The sequence below is a fragment of the Thermobia domestica genome, chromosome 3 (assembly GCF_964235325.1).
Source record: "Thermobia domestica chromosome 3, izTheDome1.hap1.1, whole genome shotgun sequence".
NCBI classification, from domain to species: domain Eukaryota; kingdom Metazoa; phylum Arthropoda; class Insecta; order Zygentoma; family Lepismatidae; genus Thermobia; species Thermobia domestica.
The window spans coordinates 114,096,854-114,121,408 of NC_137456.1; the positions used below are offsets into that span (position 1 = coordinate 114,096,854).

At 34.6% G+C, this 24,555-nt stretch overlaps 1 protein-coding gene across 1 annotated transcript; it reads right to left on the bottom strand.

Moving 5' to 3' along the window:
• Positions 1-24,555, bottom strand: LOC145681921 (glutamate-gated chloride channel alpha-like). The gene is made up of 8 exons (XM_081753522.1): positions 24,489-24,555; positions 22,156-22,220; positions 18,901-19,130; positions 17,773-17,855; positions 12,089-12,160; positions 9,949-10,147; positions 4,308-4,533; positions 1-114 (listed from the first exon to the last, which is right to left on the bottom strand). The coding sequence occupies exons 1-8, from the start codon at positions 24,553-24,555 to the stop codon at positions 1-3; spliced, it is 1,056 nt and encodes a 351-aa protein (XP_081609648.1).

The following is a 24,555-nucleotide window of genomic DNA, read 5'->3' on the forward strand; positions in this document are numbered from 1 at the left end:
TTATATACAAACAACACCATCGAGTGGAGCCATCACATACTCCACTTCCACTTCCATTGAGTTGTGAAAAGTGTCAGATCTATAACTCGCATACCACAGCGGATTGTCATAACTCTGCGAAATGCGGATACTGTTCTCAACTTTATAGTACAAAAATCTGTCCAAACCTCAACAATCCACTGACTTGTAGCATCTGTGGGGATGCTCATCCGACATTCAGTTACAAGTGCAAAGCACGTCGACGTCCTGAACCCAACAAACCAGAGCTAGTTGTTCCCTTACGGGTTACAGAAAATACTGAGAATACTACGGATACACCAAGCTCCGTTTTTCAGCCTATTCAAATCAACCAGTTTCTCTCTTTTCTCAATACGACACTCCAAAACATTTTTCCTTTTCAAAGCCCACACGTATTCCAACAGACTCAACTGGCAGCCAAACGAATCCTTAATATCAACTTCCAAGCAAATTATTCTGATAAAAATGTATACTATCACTCTTCTATTATTAACACTAATCTTACAGCTAACAGTCCTTGAGTTTTCATATATGGATTATATTAATCTATTGTTTCTAAATACCAGTTCCTTACAAGAACATCGTACTTTGTTCGAACAACTTCTATTTGAGGAAACTATCCATGCTTTCTTACTCAATGAAACTCACCTTACCGCTAAACGCTCTAGTAAAGTTTCTATCATGTACTTCGCCGCGACAGTACTATAAGAGCTCACTGTGCAAACGGCGGGGTAGCTATTGGTTTCCCACAAAGTGTACCTTACCGCACCTTTCCCTCGCCAATCCAACACCTACCTGAAACCCTGATTACTACGCTCTACTTTGCTAATCTTTATGTAACTGTTGCAACAATCCACATACGACCAGTTCATGAGCTTCCTTATGGATTTATTCAATATATTTCCAACAATTTTCGTATGTTTGTTATCATGGCTGACATCAACTTTCACATCCGCTCTGATCGTCAAAAACCCCACTTCTAAGATTTCATTATCACACATACTACAGGTACTATTCTGCAACTACCCAAACCAACTCGCCATCTCTCAAACACTACTCCCGATATCGTCATAGTCTCTCACAATCTCCTTAATCGATGTAGAGTACACGTTCTTGATTCTATGGGCAGTGATCACCTCCCAATTAAGCTCACTATCACTGGCCGAACCTTAAACCCTCCTCATGCTATATCACCATGTCAAGTCATACGTTTTGATAAAGCAGAGTGGGAATCATATCGCTTTTCTCTCGCACATAAACTTGAAAACCTGGAACCACCTACTACCAAAGACGAACTATAATATGCACTCGATATTATCACCACATCCATCCACGAATCCGTTGATCTCCATATTCCTAAGTCAACTATTCACCTACCACACCCTCAGCTTCCCCCACATTACCTTCCACTTATTGGGCACTCCAGAGAATTTTATCGAGATTACCAACGCACTGGGAATGTTGAATCTCTGAGGCTTCACAGGCAATTTCAACGGGCTGTACGTAACTACATACCAGAGTATAAGCAACGCCGCTTGGTAGACACCTGCAATACGCTTTCTGATACTACTAACCCCACGAAATATTGGTAACGCTTAATATCCTCAGAGGTAAAAGTCACATACGCCATATCCATTAATAAACGAGAACAAAGCTCTTCACACTGATAAAGAAAAGGCTGACACTTTTGCCGACTATTTACAAACTATTTTTACTCCTATAACGGCAATGACACCGCACAAAGATCATCCAGTAGAGAAAGTTAATTTTCAATCCCGTCAGCTTCAACCAAATATCTCTTATTCCCTTCCAGACAACCACCCACTTACAGCTTCTATCACCACCTACGAAATCATGAAAGTCATAGTCCGGAAAAGAAATACTGCACCAGGTATAGATGCGATTACGTATCGTCACATTAAAGAAGGACCTTACATTGTTCTCTACCTATTATCTCTCATATATACCTTTGTACTCAGAAGAGGATTTATTCCAGCATATTGGAAAACATCTAAAGTATTAATGTTTCTCAAACCAGACAAACCTGCCAATAGTACTACTTTTTATCGGCCAATTCAACTTACATCTATTTATAGTAAAATTATTGAAAGGGTTCTTGTTCAGAGACTACATCTCCATTTCTCAGCTAAAAATCTCTTTCCGCATCATCAAGCAAGTTTTTGGTCCTAACTATTGTATTAATGACCAACTCTTAAGATTGCTCACTGTCATAACAGATCATTACAATACTTTCAAACCATCCTGTTTAGTACTGTTCGACCTTGAAAAGGCCTTCAATAAAGTATGGCATCAAGTGCTTATTGCAAAAGTGTTAAACTTCAAACTTCCTCTTGCCTGTGTACGCTTTATTTTTAACTTACTCTCCTGCACATTGGCCTACATCTTTATCAATAACTCGCTTTCCCACCCTATCTTCCTACATTCTGGTGTGCCCCAAGGTTCAGATCTCTCTCCCCTACTTTATCTACTATATGCTTCAGACTTACCGCCACTACCAGATAGCGTACACCTTTTTCAATACGCCGACGATACGGCTTTCTTTGCATTTGGAACAAAAGTTCAGCAAATTAATCGCTCTCTGCAATCTACCATAAATTCCTTCGATAGCTAGTGTAATAAATGGCGGTTAAAGATCAATCCTAACAAAACACAAAGATTGTTCATTCTTCCGCCCAAGAAACGCAGTAAAGTTAAGAAAAATCCAGATCACCTCAACTTAACAGTTCATGAAATACGCCTAAAACCATCCAATTCTGTAAAATATCTTGGCCTTACCATAGACAAACACCTCACCTGGCGCCCTCATTTAAAGACAGTTGCTACTAAAGCCTATAATAGATTGAATCATTTACGGCAACTAACTGGCACAACTTGGGGACTCAAATCATCGATCGTTCTAAATACCTATAATTTTTTTTCTGCGGCCAGTATTAACTTACGGGTTTGTGGCTTCGATCAATGCATCTCCCTTTTACTACGAAAAGCTAAAAAATCCTTGAACGCCACGCATTACGAATCGCATTTCGTATCAAATTACCCAGCCCTACCCCCGAACTTTATGGCTTTCTGCCTCTTCCACATATCCTATATCATCTCGAAGCACTCAGGAGCAAGTATATCAGTAAACGGTTCGAGGAACGCCAAGCCCTTCTTTTAGATATCATGACAGAAACTACACCCTTTCTACCACGAGGAACTTCGACAGAAACTACACCCTTTCTTTTCCCCTTCGTCACACACCACTCTCTCTTCTATTCTCCTTATATCATTACACTTTACCCCCGGATCATCCCAACATTCATGCTGTTGCTGCTTACAAATCAGACTTCTCTTCATCGTTCATATTTCCATCTTATGTTGCACGGTAGTCCATGTGTTTTGACAGGGAACCCACTGTCTACATCATGGTCCTCGTCTACCCCAGGACCGGAAGATATGCTCATTTGTCCTTCTAACATATCCTAAGTGTTGTGATGTCCAGTGCACCTCACCTTCATTCCATTTTCCCCTCATGTATGATTATAGCGTAAATGCTATAATGTCTTTTGTTAATCACAATAATTAATTACTGTAAATAAATTTGTATTTTATTATCTCTACCCAACCTTATGATTATAGCACAATGCTATAATATCTGCTCTATATATACATATAAACATGTTGTTCTTTATCTATTATATATGTATATTTTTCTGTTCAATATGAATAATAATAATAATAATAATAATAATAATAATAATAATAATAAAGATAAATACTCATAGATCAACCGCCTATACCAATTGTCACATAGTCCTGTTACACCACTTCCCATATAAGGGGCGTAACCCTTTAGAGGGTTAGCCTATATGCTAGCACTGTGATAAATAAATAAAAATAAACGCCTTTTTTGCTATTGTAGCATTTTAATAGAAAGATGCTTATCAGAACTGTCAATATTTATCAAGACAGGTATTTGTCGTTTTCTCGCAAGTGCAAAACTAGAAAATTGATTGGAATTTGTTATCAGTAACGAGGACGTATTTGTAGACTTGATTTGTTGGTTTACTATTCGATTTTTTTACAACTATAAAACCCCTACATCCCACAAGAAATATTAATTTTAAATTTTGAAAATTAAATAGCACTAATCTTAAGCTAAGCAACTTTGAGAAGTAACACAAATTAAATTAAGCATATGATACATGGAAAACCGACAGTTTTACTAATAGGGTGATAAGTCCACTAAAACTACGTACACGAATTATATAAAACAAACCATGTCTTACCAGTTTAGATTTCTTTTCCTTTTTCTGCAAAGTACACTCATCTGTCTCATTAAACATCGCTTTCCCTGTTTGTGTAGACATTTCCCTTTGGTTTTGTAAAAGGCGGTTTCGTTGGAATTTGTTCAAAATAGACGCATACTCCATTAAGGCCATAAATACAAATAGGATACATGATAACAACCAGATGTCAATAGCTTGAACATTTAAACTGGGAGGCGAAAGAGTCCTTAAAGCAAATATAGATGATATTGAAAAATATAATTTCTGATATTTGACGCAAGAAGTGTTATCATATCAACTAATAAAACAAAATTTACTAATTTATAATAATTATAATAACAACTTAACTCATTTCTTTGATGGTTCCTTTCCATCACCAAGGATATTATAAAACGAATTATGTTATTTTAAGAGAAATTCGAATCATTACTCAGGATTGTGTTTCAGGTAATACAATCTCGCAACGACTAGATCGAGACATTTTTACCCACGTACATTTTGGTAACAAATGAAATTGCGCCGCTTACATGCAAGTCAGTCACTGTAAACTCACCTTGTTTGACTGACGATGAGTGGTTTAGTTGGACTGGAACTCTGGTCCGGTAAATATTTGTCGTAGATATTCTGTGGTTCAGTATGGCATGTGATACATGTGCATTATAGCCGTTCCAGTAATTACTTTTTCCCGCTAAATACTGTTGGCGGCATATTTATCTGAATGTCCATGACATCCCAAACCACTTAGATTATGTCAGGTTTAGCATTGCTGCTATTAAAGGTGCTGACAAGTACGCTTGGTCTCAAAATCTAGTTTTACTTAACAATAGAAACTTCATAAGAAAAATAAAATGAGTCGTATAAAGTCTACACTTATAACGCGACACACCCAATAGCACAGCACGACACATCATTTGGAAAGGCATGTAGTAAATTATTGTGTAATGTTGTTACTACACTTCTAGAAAACAACCTGATATCTTACTAGGAATATAAAATATAGGTCGAAATTACCAATATTATCGTTCCCAGAATTCATATAATTTCGAGAATTTATTTGATATAGAGCCTAACGTAGAAATCTTTACACATAGGTAAGAGTTTCGACACTGTTATATAGAAAAATTGTTAGGAAAGTAATGTCCTTTATAGTTCAAGCTAATAAGAAAAAATCATTTTTTAAATATAAGTTTCAAAGTTGAGGCAAGCAATTTCCTAAGGAATTCAATTATTAAAATCGCAACACGTACTTAATTTTGAGATAACTCAACTAATTCGATTCTCAATTGATGAACTCTTAAGGCTATTAGAATAAACAATTGCACAGAGAAAAAAAATTGGAGTACATAAAAACGTAGGTTATATGCGTAAATCCTGCAGATGTTGGATTTAAAATACTACTTTATATATAACATCCTGCAGAAAACGTATAACTAAAATCGTATGTTTTATAGTACTGTCCGCATAAGTAATCCATCTATACGTACTTTCCGTATGACTATATATAAACGCTAAAGATCTCATATACAGATGGATGTATATAACATATAGCTGATGTATGTAACATACGTATACGTGTGTAATATACGGAAGACTGTTAAATGTCAGACATCTTACAGCTGCATAATATAACATTTAAGCAGGAAAAGTCAGTACGTATGTAGAATACGGATAATGTATGTTCTGTACAGATTTCCGTAGTAAACATATGGATTCCCATATTTGTACACTATACCGCTGTCCGGATAAAGGATTTTTCTCAGTGTGGGCATATATATATATATATATATATATATATATATATATATATATATATATATATATATATATATGTGTGTGTGTGTGTGTGTGTGTGTAGCTTAGATTAAAACATTAGTTATTTTTCTTTTATTTTCATTTTTTCAGTATATCGCATGTTAAATAGTCTGTAAGTGCTCATCAACTACCTCAAATTCAATGAGTAGTATAAGCACTACATCACTATGAAACTGCAACTCACACTCAGTTTCAGTAATCACAAATTTTCTTCAAGAAATACCGCAGTTCGCTCCTTCCCTCAACAGATCCAGCTGACTTATCTTTCTGCTATCTATGTGCTGATGTGTAGTTTACTCAAATGAGAAACCATTAATTAAAATGCAATCAACTAAAACCGAGCCAATAATTTCCACAATGACTTTTCTTCTTTTTCTCCTCTTTTTTAAGTATTGTTTTACATTAGAATTAACCTTTTAATAAAAGATCATTTCCGTTACACTTTTCAATCCTTAAATTATTCAATGAACAGGCAGTTAATTGGTAATTAGTTATATGAGCTGATTAATTGTGCACTTTAAAAGCCCTACTTGAAATTTAAAAAGTTTACTTTGTGGGATAACTTTGAAAACTTTAATTACTCTGTTTTACCGTTACTTTAACACAATGCCGTATTAGAATAGGCGACACTTTATAAATTTAATTTAAGATAGAAAAACCTTTCAAATTTCTAGCAATCAAATCCATTTTAATTTACACCATTTTAAATCAAACTCATTTTAACTCAAATTTCAAGCAATCAAATCAAATTTAATTTGCACCATTTTAAATCAAACCCATTTTAACTTACACTATCTTAAAGAAATCATTTCAGAAAGCAATAAACATGCAAATCTAATATCTTGTAAATTAATCGTACGTGTCCATCATATACTGCCGGATGAAATAGCAAATAATAAAAAAATAATAGTGCTCAATGCAATTCAACTACTAATATTATTAGTGCTCAATGCAATTCAATTACTATTAATTTATTCTTCTTCACTTATACGTTGCACAATTTACCCATGTGTCGCAATTTAAATATTATCGCCTCAATATCCCAGATTAGAGTTATTTAAATACCACCTATTCACTATTTAGTTATCCAAAATTTATTTTAAAATATCGCCCGCATAAATACTTTTTTTTTATTACGAGGGTAAGTCAAAAATTGTTCGCAATATTGCTAATAATTTACTTATATCATAGATACTGACCTCTGTCCTCACTTATATTATTGTTAGGTCATGGCCGCCCCATTAGAAGTTTACACCTGCTCGTTATTCCTTTTTGGTGCAAACTTCCAACGGAGCGGCCATGATCTATCTACAATAAAAGGGACACAAATGGAGGAATTACGATCAAACTTTCATAGCATAACCACAACAGCATAACAATAATATAAACGAGGACAGAGGTCAATATGAGGAATATAAGGAAAGTTATATCTAGATTGCAGATATTTTTTTTGGCTTACCCTCGTATTTTACAACCTTCGTTTTGAAATGAAATGAAATTTTGAGTTTTACGTCCCACGGTTATGCCGGTGAGGCTAAAGGAGACGGTGATAATGAGTAATGAATGAAATGGTGGAATGAAGAAAGTGGGAGGAAACGGGAGAACCCCGAGAAAACCCACGCACACGGTGTTTGCCCACCACAAAGTTCACTTGGCGAGAGCAGGGTTTGAACCCGAGACCCCTAGCACCAGAGGTGAACGCTCTACCACTGAGCCACCGCGGCCCCTAACCTTCGTTTTCATTCCATGGCCATCAACATTAAAACGGGAAAGGGTTGACTTCTGCCAATTTCTGTTTCAGTACACGGTCAACGAATGAGATGAAATATATTCTTGCAGCGCTGAATCGATTCTAGAAAAACATTTCTAGATATCTTCTACCGTACTTGTTCTGCGGAGATCAATATTGAAACCGGAAGTAGTCGTAAATTTTTTTCACTTGCAGGTTTAGTAGTGTTATCGCTGGAGTTGTAAATTGTATTGTTCGTAATTCATTAGGCCAAACCTTTAATTTGTTGATGATCTAGCAAAAGAATGGTATCAGATCCAAAAATCCTATGTATCAGACAGATGTTAGGCACAAAGTCACCTATTCTACGATCTTTAACAGAACCAACATACCAGTGGTTCTCAAACTGGGAAAATGGTCCCCCTCCGAAACGCGTAAAAGATCATGAGCGGACCCATATTACTGAAATAAAATAAATTGTGTAATCATTTTAAACTGTATATACGCATTCTTTCTTTTGTTTTGTATAAAAACGATTACTAAATTTTTGTATTGAAAAAAAAAACTTAAAATTAACTTTGAGATTTTGTTTTCCAAAATAAATAAATAAAAATATTGACAACAAAGAGGAGAGAGGAGAATATTAAAGTATGAATAGTTACAATCAATCCTCTAAAATATTTGAGAATAATTTGGCTGAAAATTGAAATTGCATCAACTGTCTTCTAATTCTATAAACTCATATCAATGAAACTTATATATACGCTTTTATCATTAAAAAATAATGGCATTACACTCCAATTCTTTCAAGAATTAATTATACAAAATCACATTGTTGTTAGTAGGCATTATTATTATTATTATTATTATTATTATTATTATTATTATTATTATTATTATTATTATTATTATTATTATTATTATTATTATTAATGTCATTTAATGTTAGTTCACATTATACTTAGGTATAATCTAATTTGTTCATGGCATTGAAATACAATTTCGAAATTATCATCATCTCAAAAATCCAATGTGTGCTGAGCACCCATTAAAAATACCCAGTGGCTGCTTGAGCCATAGAGAATAAACATAGTGTACAATGCCTTGTAGAGATTTTCTAAGTATATAACTAACTGACATTCAGAGTTTGTATTGCTTTAGATTGTGCTCTATGAACAAAACTTTACATGATATACTTAACACATTAACTGCGTTAGGTGTCACCGGTGGCGCGTGCGATGTTTCATTTCAGTGCGGTGTCGTTTTATGTATTGAATTACCTCTGTACGTTTGAGGTATTTTCGTTTGTACAGATTCTTAAAATATTAGTTACACCGACGGACAAACCTTCTACGAGACACACGCTGACTCGTATAGCACTGAGGTCCAAACTCAGTTTTACACTGCCGCAGCGAACGTGTTAACAGTTATACTAAGTAATGAAAATGTATTATTTTTCTGTAGTGTTTCAGGCAATAATTTTCTGAGCGTATGAGTTTCCTGAAAAAAATATTTTATTAGGTAGCACATACTATTATTTAAATATGTGTATCCCTACACCTCAAAATGACGCTAATTTAAGAACTTATCGTTTGAATTATTTGATACGCATTTCCCATTCCTTTGTTTTCACTCAGCAAGCATGGTTGCCGAATCGTTACGTTAAAGTCAATGTTGTTTATTTTCCTCGCTTATTATTTTTCGTTCTTCGTAACCATTTATAAATAATGTATTCCATATAGACTGTTATCACTTATGTATGGACCAAGTTATTTTGTTTTAATTTTAAAGAAACTGATTCTCAACTGTACAAAAAACACAAAAATGGCGTGTTACTAAATTAACCTCATACAACAAGTTGCCATGACAGATAGTTGATTTAGCCTTTCCCATTTTAACATTTTTCTCCAAAAACTGATGGAGTTGAAGTAGCGTCAGGCATATGTATCTCAAAATTAAAAGAACATGAATAAATAGATAGCCATCGTATAAAATTGGCATAGCCGTTTCTTTTACTGTGTACGTCTACCTATTATGTGTATGTAATTACAAATATATGTTAATAAAGAATTGAATGAAATCACCAGTAGAAGTACATACCGTGTTGATTCAAACATTGTAATCAGAGAAAGTAAAGTTGTCACTAATACAACCATTCTTCCTGGGACAGTTTGTGGATCTATTAGAAAACTTCCCCATGACACGATGACAAATAATCCACTGGGAATGTAAGTCTTCAGAATCTCTAACATAATCTCACGCTCCATCTCCACGCAGAACTCCAGAACCGAGAATGTTACTAAAACAGAAATAATAAAGAATCTTTTATTCTATCAAATATAGTTAAACTTAGTAAGCAGCAATACTTCATGCCTCGATGCCTCGCATGGGAAGAATAACATGTATGCATAATATTTCAAACTATTATGCATACAATTTAATTGAGTTAAATTGTAAGTTTAAAAGCTTACAGACCATCATATTCCGATGATTAGCGTTTATCTATTTAGTCCACAAAATACACACATGTCAATTACTATATGAGACACATACCTATAATTTGCAGTGAGGTCCGAACATGACCTGTCTCCTTGAAATAACAAAATGTCTCATGATTATGCCCTTAAAGTTACGAAAGATGAATGATTAAGGGAAGTGAATGATGATGGAAGAATGGGTAGAATGAAATGGGGGAGGAAACAGGAGTACCCTGAAAAAACTTACGGATACGATGTTCTTCATCACAAACTTACTTCGCCGGGATGCAACCAGGGACCGACGCACCAGAGGTAAGCGCTCTACCACTGATACACCATGAACCCTTCTTCCGACATACTTAAAAGTAAGCAACGTACATTTCATCATGAAAAATTAGATTTTTTTCTTTTTTGACTTCTGTAAACTGTAATCTCAGTTACCGTAAATGAAAACAACATGGTTCATCACTTCTCATATAGACATATTTTACAAAAGGTTATTTCGCTGTATATCCGACCATTTTAGACTCAGTTCTGCCACCTGGCGTATTATGCTGGAACTATGGGTTTTCTGACGGAAGTAGTATTGTGTGTGGCCTTGTAGGTGCGTGAGTGTTGGTAATGAGTTTTATCAAATGGCACCAAAAATCAATCGGTATTTTCCATGTTAAGTTTTCATATGTAAATATTGTCAAACAATGTCGGGAGAATGGGTTAACAGTCGGTGTGACTACTACGAAAGCTATTGTGGTCCGTTAAACACAAAAGGCTCCCCTTGCGAAACATTCACCCACGAAAACCACCAGGAGAAAGGCTGCAAGAAAAGTGCCACCTGTAGTGATACAGAGGATCCGTCGATTGGAGTGAGAAGAAAATATCCCAATGCAATGTGATATAGGCCACAGATTTGACCTCGAACCGTTAACTCTGAACAAAACAATTTGCAAATGTACCCCACCTGCTACCGAGTCACATTGCCAAACGTAAGACGAACTGCAGGAAACTGTATGAAAAAGTACCTGGCGGATTCCATATGGAGGAAAGTTGTTACTTTGCTGTCTACTCGCTTCTGCGTCTTTTACCCAAAAGATAGAAGAAGAAAACATTTTATCTTAACATAAATAAGAAGAACTGAATAATAAAAACTTACCATATAGAAATGTACCTTCCATCGCTATTAGATTAGAATTGCACAATTAGTTCAGAAAAAAATAATAAACGGAATTGTTTCAAAATTCACAAAACCTTTCACACTTACAAAAATCTGTGTGTAACACAAATAATAATAGAAAGTAGAAATAAATACCACTGACTGATCCCTTTTGCTTAAGGTTTTCAACTTTCCATAGCTTCATCAAATATGTTGGAGTCCTCATTTCCTTGGTACACTCCATCACAAATCCAAAACAAAGAGATCCAAAATTTCCTTCTTTCCATACGAGCTCAACTTGGTCAGATGATTCTGGATCTAAAGTAGAAATAAAGTCCCAAAGCATTATTCCAAAATAAAACTGGTTGCTTGGCGCACTTCGTTCAAAAGCAGAAGAAAAGGAGAAAACAGACGAATATACCTTCAATGTACAAAGAGATTTACAAGTATATGTTTAATTTCGTTTGTGAATGCTTCCTGGATTTTACAACACATGTGAATGATCTACCCAACATTTACAAGAGCAAGTCAAAATGTTTTAAATCCTACCGCTATTATGCTTGCCTAAATGCACAACATGTAGCAATGTTAATTGAATGCAAAGCAAACTTACTTTCGTGCTTTATTGCAAAGAATGGCTTATGGACTGCTTCTCCTTGCTGCAATTCAGAATGAAGTCCTTTTGCTGCATCACAAGATACGGTATCACAATAACCATGTTTCCGTCAAAAAAGTCTATAAATTTTACTTTGTGGCTTATAAAGCCCACAGAACTCATCTTGATTCGACTGTGGGGCAGCAGTGACTTGGTAGTTGACTGCTCCCCTCTGGTGTTTGTTCTTCCTGGTTCAATTCGAGCCAGCGCCAAGTTGTCTTTGTGATGTATAAATACCGTGTGCGTGAGTTTTTAGCATTCTCCCGTTTCTTCCTGCTTTCTTTATCCTATCAGCATCATCCGTTTCACCATCGCCGTCTCCCTATACTTCTTTGCATAACCATTGATTTTCTAAAACACGTGAGTTTCATTTTACAATGTAAATATACGGTAGACTCCAAAACTATAATAAATTGAACTCTAAAACTTGAAGTAGTACATATGCAACTACCGGTACAGATAGAACCTGTTTCTCGAATGCAATATCCATATCAAGAAGCCATTAATCGCTATATCATACTTTTCGGGTCTATGGAACTTAACATTGAAACCGGAAGTGTTAATTAATGTATATCACTTCCTATAGAAATGGAAAGAATAAAATCACAAGTGAAACAACTCTTGGTAACAAAAGTTGTAATCGGATAAACGTAGATTTTCACCAATTCCAGTTTCAACAGATAGATAGAAATTAAGACAGAACTCATTGTTGGGGCAATTAATCTCTGTGAGTAACCATTTCTTTAAAATATTCCTTAACATTTTTACTCTATGCAAATAAGTACTGAAACCAGAAGTATAATTCCTGTCACTTCCAGTTTTGGCATAGTGTTGCGGACGGTGACAATACATTCTCTTGAAACGTTGAATCGATTGCTGAAACCTTCTTTTCAGTCTGTATTGCCGCTTTCCCTATTGTGATCAACGCTAAAACCGGAAACGGTTCATTTCTGCCACTCCTAATTTGAAAAGAGAGCTAAAGGAAGATTTGAAATCTATTCTTGAGATGCTGAATTGTTTGCAAAAATATCTTTTCAGTATATGTTACGGTTTTTGCTCTATAGAAAGTAATATTTGAAACTGGAAACAAACTGGAAATCCTAGCAAATTTCAAGTACTTCGTTTTGATAGAATGTTAAAGGTGGTGACAATATGTTTGTTCTCTTGAGACGCTGAACCGATTGTAACAATTGCTTGTTACCCTTATTACCGTTTTTGACGTTGTATGCACATTGAACCCGGAAATAAAGGGTTATCCCAAGATGTAAAATATATTCTTTGGATGATGAATCAATTGCGAAAAGCGTTTCAAGATATCTTCTACCATTTTTGCGCATTGGAAATAATTTATCGATACCGAAAGTAGTAGTAAACTTCAACTACTTGTGGTTCTGGTAGAATGTGGGTCAATCCATACGAAGTGGTCCAGAGGTGGTTGCTCAACCATCTGCGAAAAATATAAAAAAATTGAGTGTGACGAACCTTGTGTATAAGAAGGTCAATAACATCATTCACGTTGTTGCATGTACAAGTGTTCCTGAAGAGCAACCATCTTTGTTGTCGGTGGAGTGCATTTTTTGCATTTGCAAGCGTTTACGAAAACTACACTTGCTCAGGACGTACGAATCACACGAACACCGCACAAAAACGAATGTTTAGAGGAGAGACTGAGGTACACGTAGAACATATAATCTTGCTTCTAAATAAATATACAAATCATTAGAAAAATGCAGAAAATTGCACATAGGCCAGAAAATAATTCTGTATGTGAATAAACTATTGCAAAAAAGTCACGAGTGGTTTTACATGGAGAAAAGTGACGGCATGGTAAAAATGCTAAAAAAGCACGCTTGTGATGAAGGTCGTAACTCGGAAAATTTTTAATGTTTTGATATGTTTCATGCTAGATCTCAATAACTACGCATGGTTCAGCAATTAGGGTCGCTTTTGTTTGTGTTCAGTTATGCAAAAGCTTGCGAGTGGCATTTGTTCCATCTTTCTACCTCCATGATCATTGCCACGTCTATAGGGTGGACAATTTATGTTGACCATCCACTATAACGGACAAAGCAAAAGAGCAAGAAAAGCGAAACTTTGCACGAAACAAGTACCTATAGGGAAGGGGACATCTATGTAGGTATTAAACAGAAAAGCCCAAGAAACAGTGTTGCCAACCATCCAAAGAATTATATTTTTTCAAGTGGCACTATGTCAGATTATTACATATTTCAAATCAACGTGTCAAACGTAAATTTAAAATATCACTTTAATTATTCAGTGTTGCAAACTAAGGAAGTTATAGCAAATATCCAAAGTTCGGAAGCCCCTAACTCAAATACAGCTAATGCACATCGAAAGTACTTTTGTATTGGATACCATTGTTATGATATGACTTGTTTCGAACAAATAGGAACGAAGTTACAAAGGCTTGAAAATTTTAATTTTTTTGAAAACCTTTATTTCGATAAAATGCTTAGGTAAGTATCATATCTAGTTACTTGTATGGTTTGCAATGGATGTGTAAATTATTTTACCGTTTACAGCACTTCGATATCTCAAACTGTACCGAAGATATGATAAACATCGCTGAAGCTTGAAACACTGCTTAAATCGTGTAATTGCGAGAACTTATAATTACAGCTGCTGAAAGCTATTGCTGTAATGCTGTAGAAGAGAAGGGAAACAAGAACCATTTTAAATATTTTCCACAAATACACCATTTTCAGGAGGATAGGATAGATAGGTGTAAAGCAACCTTGTGAACACATTAATTTCCATAACTGGGATTGGATTTCAATGATACTTTGCTGATACATTAAGTGCCTTAATATCGTGGGCCAGTTCGAGAGTGCAAGGGGAAGCTAACCCCCTTACCATATAGACGTGGCAATGATCATTGAGGTGGAAAGACGGAACAAAAACCACTCGCAAGCTTTTGCACAACTGAACACAAACAAAAGCGGACCTAATGGCTAAACCATGCCTAGTTATTGAGATCTAGCATGAAACATATCAAAACATTTAAATTTTTCGGGCTATGACAATCGTCACGGAACCTTCTTTCTTCACGTTTTTACCATGCCCCTACTTCTTTCTCCATATAATATCAGTCATGATTGTTTTGAAATAGTTTATTCACTTACAGAATTACTTTGTGATCTAAGCAGCATTTTTTTTTTTTTTTTTTTTTTTTTAGCACTTTGCTCTCCTGAGATATTACGCCCCAAACATAGTATCAAAATCACAAACTTCAACTTTCGGACTCCCATAAATCTATGGTGCCAGTAGTATCAAAGGTGTATATGTTCTGCGTGTACTTTAGTCTCTCCTCTAAACATTCGTTTTTGTTTGGAGTTCGTCAGGTTTGAACGTCCTGAACAGGTGTAGTTTTCATAAACGCTTGCAAATGCAAAAATTGGCACTTCGCCGACAACAAAGATGGCCGCCATTCAGAAACACTCGCAAAAATGTGAATGATGTTATTGACCTTCTCATGCACAAGGTTCATCACACTCCAATTTCTATAATTTTTGGAGATGGTGGAGCAACCATTTTTGCCATCTTTGGACCACTTCAGATGGATTGACCGATGTTGCAGGTGGTGATAGTATTTCTATGTTCTCTTGAGACGCTGAATCGATTGCAAAAGGCTATTTGTCGTTATCTATTTCCGTTTTCGTTCCACTACTGTGAAGGACGTTGACGCCGAAAATGGATAATTTCAATCACTTCCGTTCGAATAAAAGCTTAATTGACGAGATTGAATTTATTCTTGTTACGCGGAATCGACTAGGAACCTCTTCTTGATATCTCTTACATTTTTTTTCTCTCATACTTATCGACAGATGGACAGACAGAGTACATAGCCTTTCTATGAGTCTACCGACACTTTTTGCATAGCGTAATTTGCAAGTCTTAGAATTGGATTTAATTGACATAGCTGTACGACGGGGGACTAGATGATTGCTCTAGCGGTGGTATTTGAAAATTTTGCTATTTTCTCGATCAAATGTTGTGTAGATCATTTACATACAGTGCATAGTTCAGGAAATACTAATAAGTGAGTACAAAATTGCGCCAATAATTTTGAATTATCTTGTATATAAACTGAATAACTTCAAGTGTTTCGTTAATCCACTAATGTGAGCACAAATCTCGTAGACAGATTACCTAATAACTTGAAATAAAATTTAAATTTAAAGAGATTAGTTGTCAGAGAATATCACATCAGAACAGCCTTGAAATATCTAATTATAATAGAACAAATATAAAGAGTTACTGTTTTCTGAAGGCCTAAAATGATTTTGTACACCTATATATATATATATATATATATATATATATATATATATATATATATATATATATATATACACAACACATTGATTCTCTAATTACAGTTCTCCTAAGTTTTATGCGTTGAACCTCGAAATGTTTGTTCTAATATTGTTTTTGCATCGCAGGAAACTTTTCTTTTTCTCGTGCACAAATTCTCTGAAACTACTTTAACTTGAAAGTTTGGATAAATAGTCTGCATAAAGTTTGCATCTTATTAGGCTTTATGTTGTATATAAGAGGAGATTTCGAGAAAGAAGATAGGGTTTTGAAAAGCTGTGATGAAAACAGCATTTGGACCTTTATAGAATTGGAACTGTAAAATGTAGTGTAGTTTTGAGGAAAGTTCACCCATCGAATACCTTATATCTAATTATACGCCAACATTTTTGTACATCTGCTAGCTTTAACTACCAGCTGTCAAATGACGTTAGGCTTTACCTGTTGCGATCCACATATCCTGAAATTTGAGACACTGTCCAAAAGATATAATAATAATAATAATAATAATAATAATAATAATAATAATAATAATAATAATAATAATAATAATAATAATAATAATAATAATATCGAATACCAAAGAAACATTATGGATTAAACACTATGGTTGATAACAATTTTTAATCAAACAACAGTTTGTTGATTAAAGGCCAGAATTCCTTGATGTTTGATGCTTGACATTATGTTAGAGAAGAGCTATTGTTTCTACGTAAGTAAACGTTTCTGGTTTGAAAAAGTTTGTGAATAAAATCGTATAGAAAACAATTGTTATAAAATTTAAGTCCAAATTTTATTAGGGAAATTGTATCTATTGATTTAGTGCTTCTCAACCTATTTTGACCGATGGCACATATAAGCTGAACGCTGGCTACATCGCAACAAACATATATTGAGGTACACTTGAGTATAATTACAATTTTTGCAGACGTTTATTGGTAAAGCCTTTCTGGAAGTTGATATATGGCAGGTGATACTGCGTAACCATGATAGCTAGGATTAAAATAACATTTTAACCTGCTACATTTAATCTGACAATCTCAGAACGGCATGTATATCACTTTGGATATAGTTCTCGTACTAGAAAAGATACCTAACTTCATCTTTATTTGTTTAGAGTTAGTAACTTCTCCCAAAACGATAATGACATAAAGTTGTTTTTATTACAAATCTTCATAGTAAAAGTAAAGCATGTCGTATAAAGTCAAGACTTACATTCTTTCCTACATGGTATAAAATATATTTTAAGTTGCAAAACTTTGCTATACACTGGTTCGGACAGTTTGAATTGATTTGACAATACTTACATGGTAATAGACCTACAAGGCATTTCTGATGATCGAATGGATATAAGTCAGCTTCAAATTTGCAAGGAAGAACGATGGTAGCTCTGAAATTAAGAACAATTACAGAAATTGTGCTAATATCTTAAAAATCTTGGTTTACATATAGCTAAAATAAATAAGATAATTAAACTATATATTGGAAAGATATGGAGTTCATGATCGTAGTGTCAAGACAAGACCTGTGGGAGGTAATACACATTACATTATTTTACTATCATTAATAAAAGCAATATGTATACAAGAAATTTAAGGAATTTAAGTGACATTTTTTTACTTTAGCTGTCCGTGATTGTAAGAGATCAATTTTTGGTACTTATACACAGTAAAAGATTGTTGCGTTAATTAATTCCAATGTTTTTTCGTTATCCACATATGGTGCTACTTAAACTGCGGTGGATTAGTGGTAGAGCTATTACTTCTGGTTCGTGGAGCTCTTTGTTCGATCAATGGCCAACTAAGTTTGTGGAGGACAACATCTTGTACGTGGGTTTTCTCAGGGTACTCCCATTTTCTTCCACAGTCTCATTCCACCGATTTAACCATCATCATTCACTTGCCTTATTCATCCATCTTTCTTAACCAAAAAGGCATAAGGATCCATTTTTCATACTTCTAAGCTATTTTCGGCGGGTTATAGTATCTAAATGGCGCATTAGTTTGGCTATGTTGGTGTATATGTATTATTTCATGTTTTCGTTTAAGGATTAATTTCCCAAAAATGTTTCGTCTTGTTTCTGAACACCCTGTGTTTATCTAGACTAACAACTGGAAGTTAAATCGAGGCTGTGCTTCTGACAATCCTCTAGTTACGGACCTGTGCATAATGTTGTAGAAATACTCAAGAGAAAACTTCAATCTTATTTATTTCTCAAACTGTATTTACCCTGATGTCGTAAAGATAAAGATAGTATTTACTCAATACTTAACAATTTAAATACTACTTTCCTATGAAGTTTGAAAGACAAACACATGTCATTGTTTTAGATGTACAGTAAATCTTGTTGAACAAGAAATGGAAAACCCTTTCAACGTATAATTTCCTGTTTCACAGTTTCATTAGAAAACCTGAATTTGTAGAAAAACACTTACCCAACAACATACATAATGTTTTTATCTTTACTTATAGCAACTCTTTCCAAAGGATTAAGGGCACTTCGCTGAAAAATGTTTCTCATTCTCCAGCCAATAATATTTGGCCTCCAAAATTTTCTACCTTTCATAGGATTTAGTTGAACAAGAGTTGAATTATCAGAGGTGTCGTTTATAATTAGTCTATTTTCACACCACTCCATATACATCCAAATATCCATCGAGAAGAGCTACAAAATAAGTAATATTTGATAGTTTAATAAACTCGTTTAGTTAGACCTGCAAGGGGATTGTTACTGTAACTGTACATCGTCTTTGGTTACAGACTAATATAGATTTTATTTTGTAAACTATCGTAATATTTTGTCACTACGTAATATTTTCAAAAAAAAACTTTTTCCGAAAGTATTTTTAAGTATTTATATGTATAAATATATATAAATGGCGAAAGAAGCCTTTAAAAGAAAGAAAAGTCTGTTTTGTGGGACCTTGAACAAAGAGTTGAGAAAAAGACTCATAAAATGCTTCGTGTGGAGTGTTGTACTGTATGGGGCGGAAAGGTGGACCTTACGTAAAGGTGGCGAAAATCGACTGGAAGCCTTCGAAATGTGGGCGTGGAGAAGAATGGAAAGAATTAGTTGGATCGAGCGGAAAACGAAAGAGAGAGTGTTAGAAATGGTGGGTGAGAAAAGAACACTTTTAGATATTATTAGGAAGAGGAAGAGAAACTGGTTGGGACATTGCCTAAGAAGAGATTGTATCATGAGGGACGTCCTAGAAGGTATGGTGGCGGGAAAGAGAGGGAGGGGGCGAAAGAGACTACAATTAATGGATGATATTAAAACAGAAAAATCATACGCGAAGACGAAAAGGTTAGCGGAGGACCGTGGAGCATGGAAGCTTCTCAGCTGTGGCAAGTGACCTGCCAATAAAGGCAGAATACCTATGATGATGATGATGATGTATACATATTGCTATATAACATATACAAATATGCAGTAAGTTATATCTTTCTTACAATAAGGCTAGATACGTTTTGACTTCATAGTTAGATATGTAAACATCCTCTTTCTCCTTCATAGTTGTACATTATTATCTCCTAGATAAGTTAGTAGCTATCAGGAAATTTGAATTCAAAGAGCAGTAATGAAACTAAGAATACAAAATTTCAGTCTTTTATCTCTAAAGATGATATATAAATGAAATTGAAATAATAAATGATTTAAGACGCCTTCCTCTTTTTTACATTGGCATAAAGGATAGTCGGAACTCTTCATTATAAAGAGTTTGCTCGAGTAAGAATCGTATTTAGTATAGCACAGATTAATTAACTGCATCTGATGTCTTTCAGATTGCAAAGGAAAAGGTAATTTTCAGTTATGTTAGTTGACTTATTGATCAACAATGTTCACTGGAACATCTTCGATAGTTCCCTACGTTATAAACATAAGACATATAGTATAACTGGATAAGCATATATGGATGAAAATTGTAGTATGGAAGTTTTCTATTAGTGCTTAGACCATTTCCACATGATTTCTTTGCACACCAATCACATTTATTGTGTAAAGAAATCCTGAATGCGAAGTGGATCAGATGAGCTAAACGTCGTATGTTATTCCCATTTAATGACTTAATAACACTTAAGGAGTCAGAACAGGTGCAAGATGAACAAACTATATGTTGTTTGATGTTTAATATGCTTTCTTCTTCGGATTTGAAGGGCTATTTTCAGCTTTAAAGAAAAATTAGAATTTCGGTTAAAGTAAATGTAAGGCGCTGATACACATTATCATCAACTACAATCCCCTGAAAGAATGGCAAACAGTGATAATGGAGAAGACATTAGTTCTAGTACTTACTTCTATGTTACTACTATATTTTATTCTTTTAAACACTTCGAATAAATATACTTTCTAATTGTTCGGTTTTATTTTATTTCATTTCACATCAGAAATGAAATGAAAATTATTCGGTTTTGCCATACCTAGCAGGAAAAAAGAAGCAGCTTTATAGAAACTAGTTTCTCATACGACTAGGAAAGTGACAACCATTGGAAATATACTAATGAATTCCACGGATTTATCGAAAAAATTTTCATAGGACAACAAAACATAAAATCCTAAACTCAGCTATGCTTCCTGAAGTTAGCAGCAAATTAACAGTTCCTGACGTGATGTTAAATTTACTTTTATCGTAAAACACAATACAGATTCGCAAATTAGTTAAATTCATATGGCTAATTCATCTTACTTTCCATTAAGCTTAAAACATATTACACTCCATTTCGTGAGCAATATCGAAATATTCATTAGCTACTTATTTTATTCATATTAAAAGTGACTTGCCTGGAAAAAATAGCAACTAAAACAAAGAATACTGAAGCATACCAAAACAACGGGACGGGTTACAGATAGTCATCGAAGTTTGTCTAATACATGTACTTGGGGGAAATTCGTGTTTATATATATATATATATATATATATATATATATATATATATATATATATATATATATTATTAGCAAAAATGACATGGTTACATTGCCAGAGTATGTTATACTTTCAAACCAGTCGTCACTCGATTAGAATACAAGTTACAAATATCACGCAAGACCGGTTCAGTTTTTGGTTATAGAGATTAGTAATGTATTATATATTCTACTGTAGATTTCTACTTCATGTTGGCCTCAAGAGCGACTAGTAAAACTAATGCATAGTAATAAAACAAAATTGCCCTTTATTTCATTTATAATTTATGTATCGTTTAAGAAGCAAAGTTCTGCACACAATAATGTCTCACAAGCTTATATAGTAGGCAAGATCTACCTTCATACGATGATTAATATACATTGGATAAGTTCGATTGAACTCGCACGATATAAAAATGTCCTTCTCGTTGATTTTAGAGGTAAAAATCATGCTCTTTTAGAGGTAATGGACACAAAAACTCCCTAAATTCAACCAGAATCAATATTAAGTTCACATCTTTAACTGTTGATAAGGAATTTATGAATTGCGAGTATGGAATACTGAGTACGTACATATGAAAGAAGGTATTTTAATCTCCCTCAAATCTTCAATAAATCATTGTATCTTTAGAGATCTACTACTCAAACTAAAACAAAATTCTTTTAATTTTTCGGAACATGTATCTCTCAAGTTATAGACGAATAGTGATACTGTGAGTTGTTTTTTTTTTTTAAATATAGCATGTAGTAATAAGGCTGTAAATAATACGAAAAAAAAACTTACGTTATTTTCCATGTCAATGTCAAGAACTTTCTCTATGGCTAAGCTGAAAGTCACCTTAAAAGGACCTAGAAACATCAAGTGTTTTTGATTATTACATTCTTCTTTGTAATCATTTAATAAAAACTTTCAGTGCTTGTCTTCAGGCTGTATTTCAGAACAAATTTACATCAGATTAATATTATGTATGAATTTTTTTTTCAAGTAGTATCGTGTATCATTGTTAGGAGTATGAGTGTCACTGTAATGTGTATGGTGTCAACATCTAAGAAGATTAACAGCAATAGATATAATCTGTTACTTGACAGTATATTTTTACATAAGCGGTATGAATATATATATATATATATATATACTTCAGGCTGTTTCAAAACAACACCGACAACGTTTGGAAGGTGATTCCTGACACCAAGACAAAACAATTAGTATAGACCAACCTGGTGCAAAAATGCTTCCTTTCGGAGTTATAGGATGCCTAAAACATGAAAAAAATTAACTACAAAGGCTCATATGTCCAAAACTGTGAGACCTACCGTAGTCAGGCCAAGACTTCACTTGGAACTAGTATGTGCTCTATTCAAATATCTAAGTTTCAGACTCCTTCTGTAAATCCACAAAAATTTCTATAGCTGTAGTTGACGAGTACTTCAAATTAAATGCCCGTAGCCGAACTCCCTTTATAAATATTGTTGCCGGAGCACCCCAAGATTCTGAAACATGGATATTTAGGTAGGGCACATATTTGTTCTTAAGTGAAGCCTTGACCCGACTACGCTAGGTCACATAGTTTTGGAGGTATTGCCCTTTAAAGTTCGGTTTTTCATGTTTTCGGCAGCCTATAACTCCGAAGGGAAGCATTTTTGCACCCAGGATGGTCTATACTTTTTGACTTATCGTGGTGTCAGGAATCACCTCCCAAACGTTGTCGGTGTTGTTTTGAAACACTCTACATATATATCGGGTGTTGCAAAATAAGTGTTACAACTGTGGTGAGGTGAGTCCTGCCACTGAGACAAGAAAAAAAATTCTCTGAAATTTTCGGCTATCGGACATAGTTTCGGATCTACATGCTGTCGAAAGCGTGGGGAAATGACTTTCGGACGCCAATAGTTCAGAACCTATCCAACGTAAAGAGGGCGGGTAAAAAATTCACTGAACAAGTCATACCTGCTGTATTGAATTTTGCATGTTTCACAATCCTACCATACACGCGCAAGGGATTCCGAAAAGGAACTTAGGGAATCCCGCATAATCTTCCAAATGAAAATTGGTCTAAATGGATATGAATTAATAGGGTTTATACCAGGTAACAATAATTCGTTTGTATTAAGTCGATATCTGGAACAAATACAAAATGGCGGACACCTTCATGCCCTTTGTGTGTGGTTGCATAATCGCCAGGAATGGATGCAGGCCAACAGTGGCGTACTGCGTATTAAGTGTAGCGAATTTGTACTCAAATGCTCTAGAAAGACATCTAGAGTGTCGGTAGAGAACAACAGATGAAGCAGGGTGATTCACATATGTGGAAACACGTAGCGCAAAATGTCCAGAAATGCACTCATACTAAGTAAACGTGAGTTCAAAGCTTCGGAAATGTAAGGAATAGCATCAAGAACATGAAAGCCATTGCCGATTCACCAATAATATTCCATCAATCCGATACAATATGATGTACACGGTTGCATACCAATAAGGATGCAACAACTGAGGCCAAGTTGAAATTGTGCATGGGGACTCACAAAAAAACTGGATACACTAAATGAATGTCACTAGTGGGATCGCATGATCGATATTGAAATGTGACCAATGTGTGTGTTGATATCAACATGTAGCTAATGGACAAATGTGGTCCTATTAATTACTGCTTTCGCCTTTTACATATGTTGGATATAAGTTCTCATCATTTACGTGTTTCTTTGCATATAGTGATCCAACTATTCTATAATTCAAGCAGGTATCTTTCATTGTCGTATTGTAGTGAAACAAAATGGAATTTCAGTTAATCATTTTCAAGTTCTGTTCTTTAAACTAAAGAAGATTGCTGATCAATGAAAGTGAATTACTTTCAAATTAAATAATTTGTGTTCTACCGGGAATCAAACACGGGATCACGTATGCCAAAGGAATATCTGCCAAAGCAAAGCCACAAGACCAATGGGAAAGCTTAAAATGTATTGTTTGTTTGTTTTTAGTGTAATTTTATTGCTTTTACATCTAAGTTAGCGGCATCAATGGTCCATGCTACATCACGTACTTTGGAGATGGATTGTACAGAGTACTAGAGCTTATAATCGACCTCACACGAATTTTATGCAGTGTAATTACTGTCTTACCAGTCGTATGTGTGGCAGTATACACATCCAAGTCCATTTGATTCTCAATGTCATTCGTCTTTCCCAT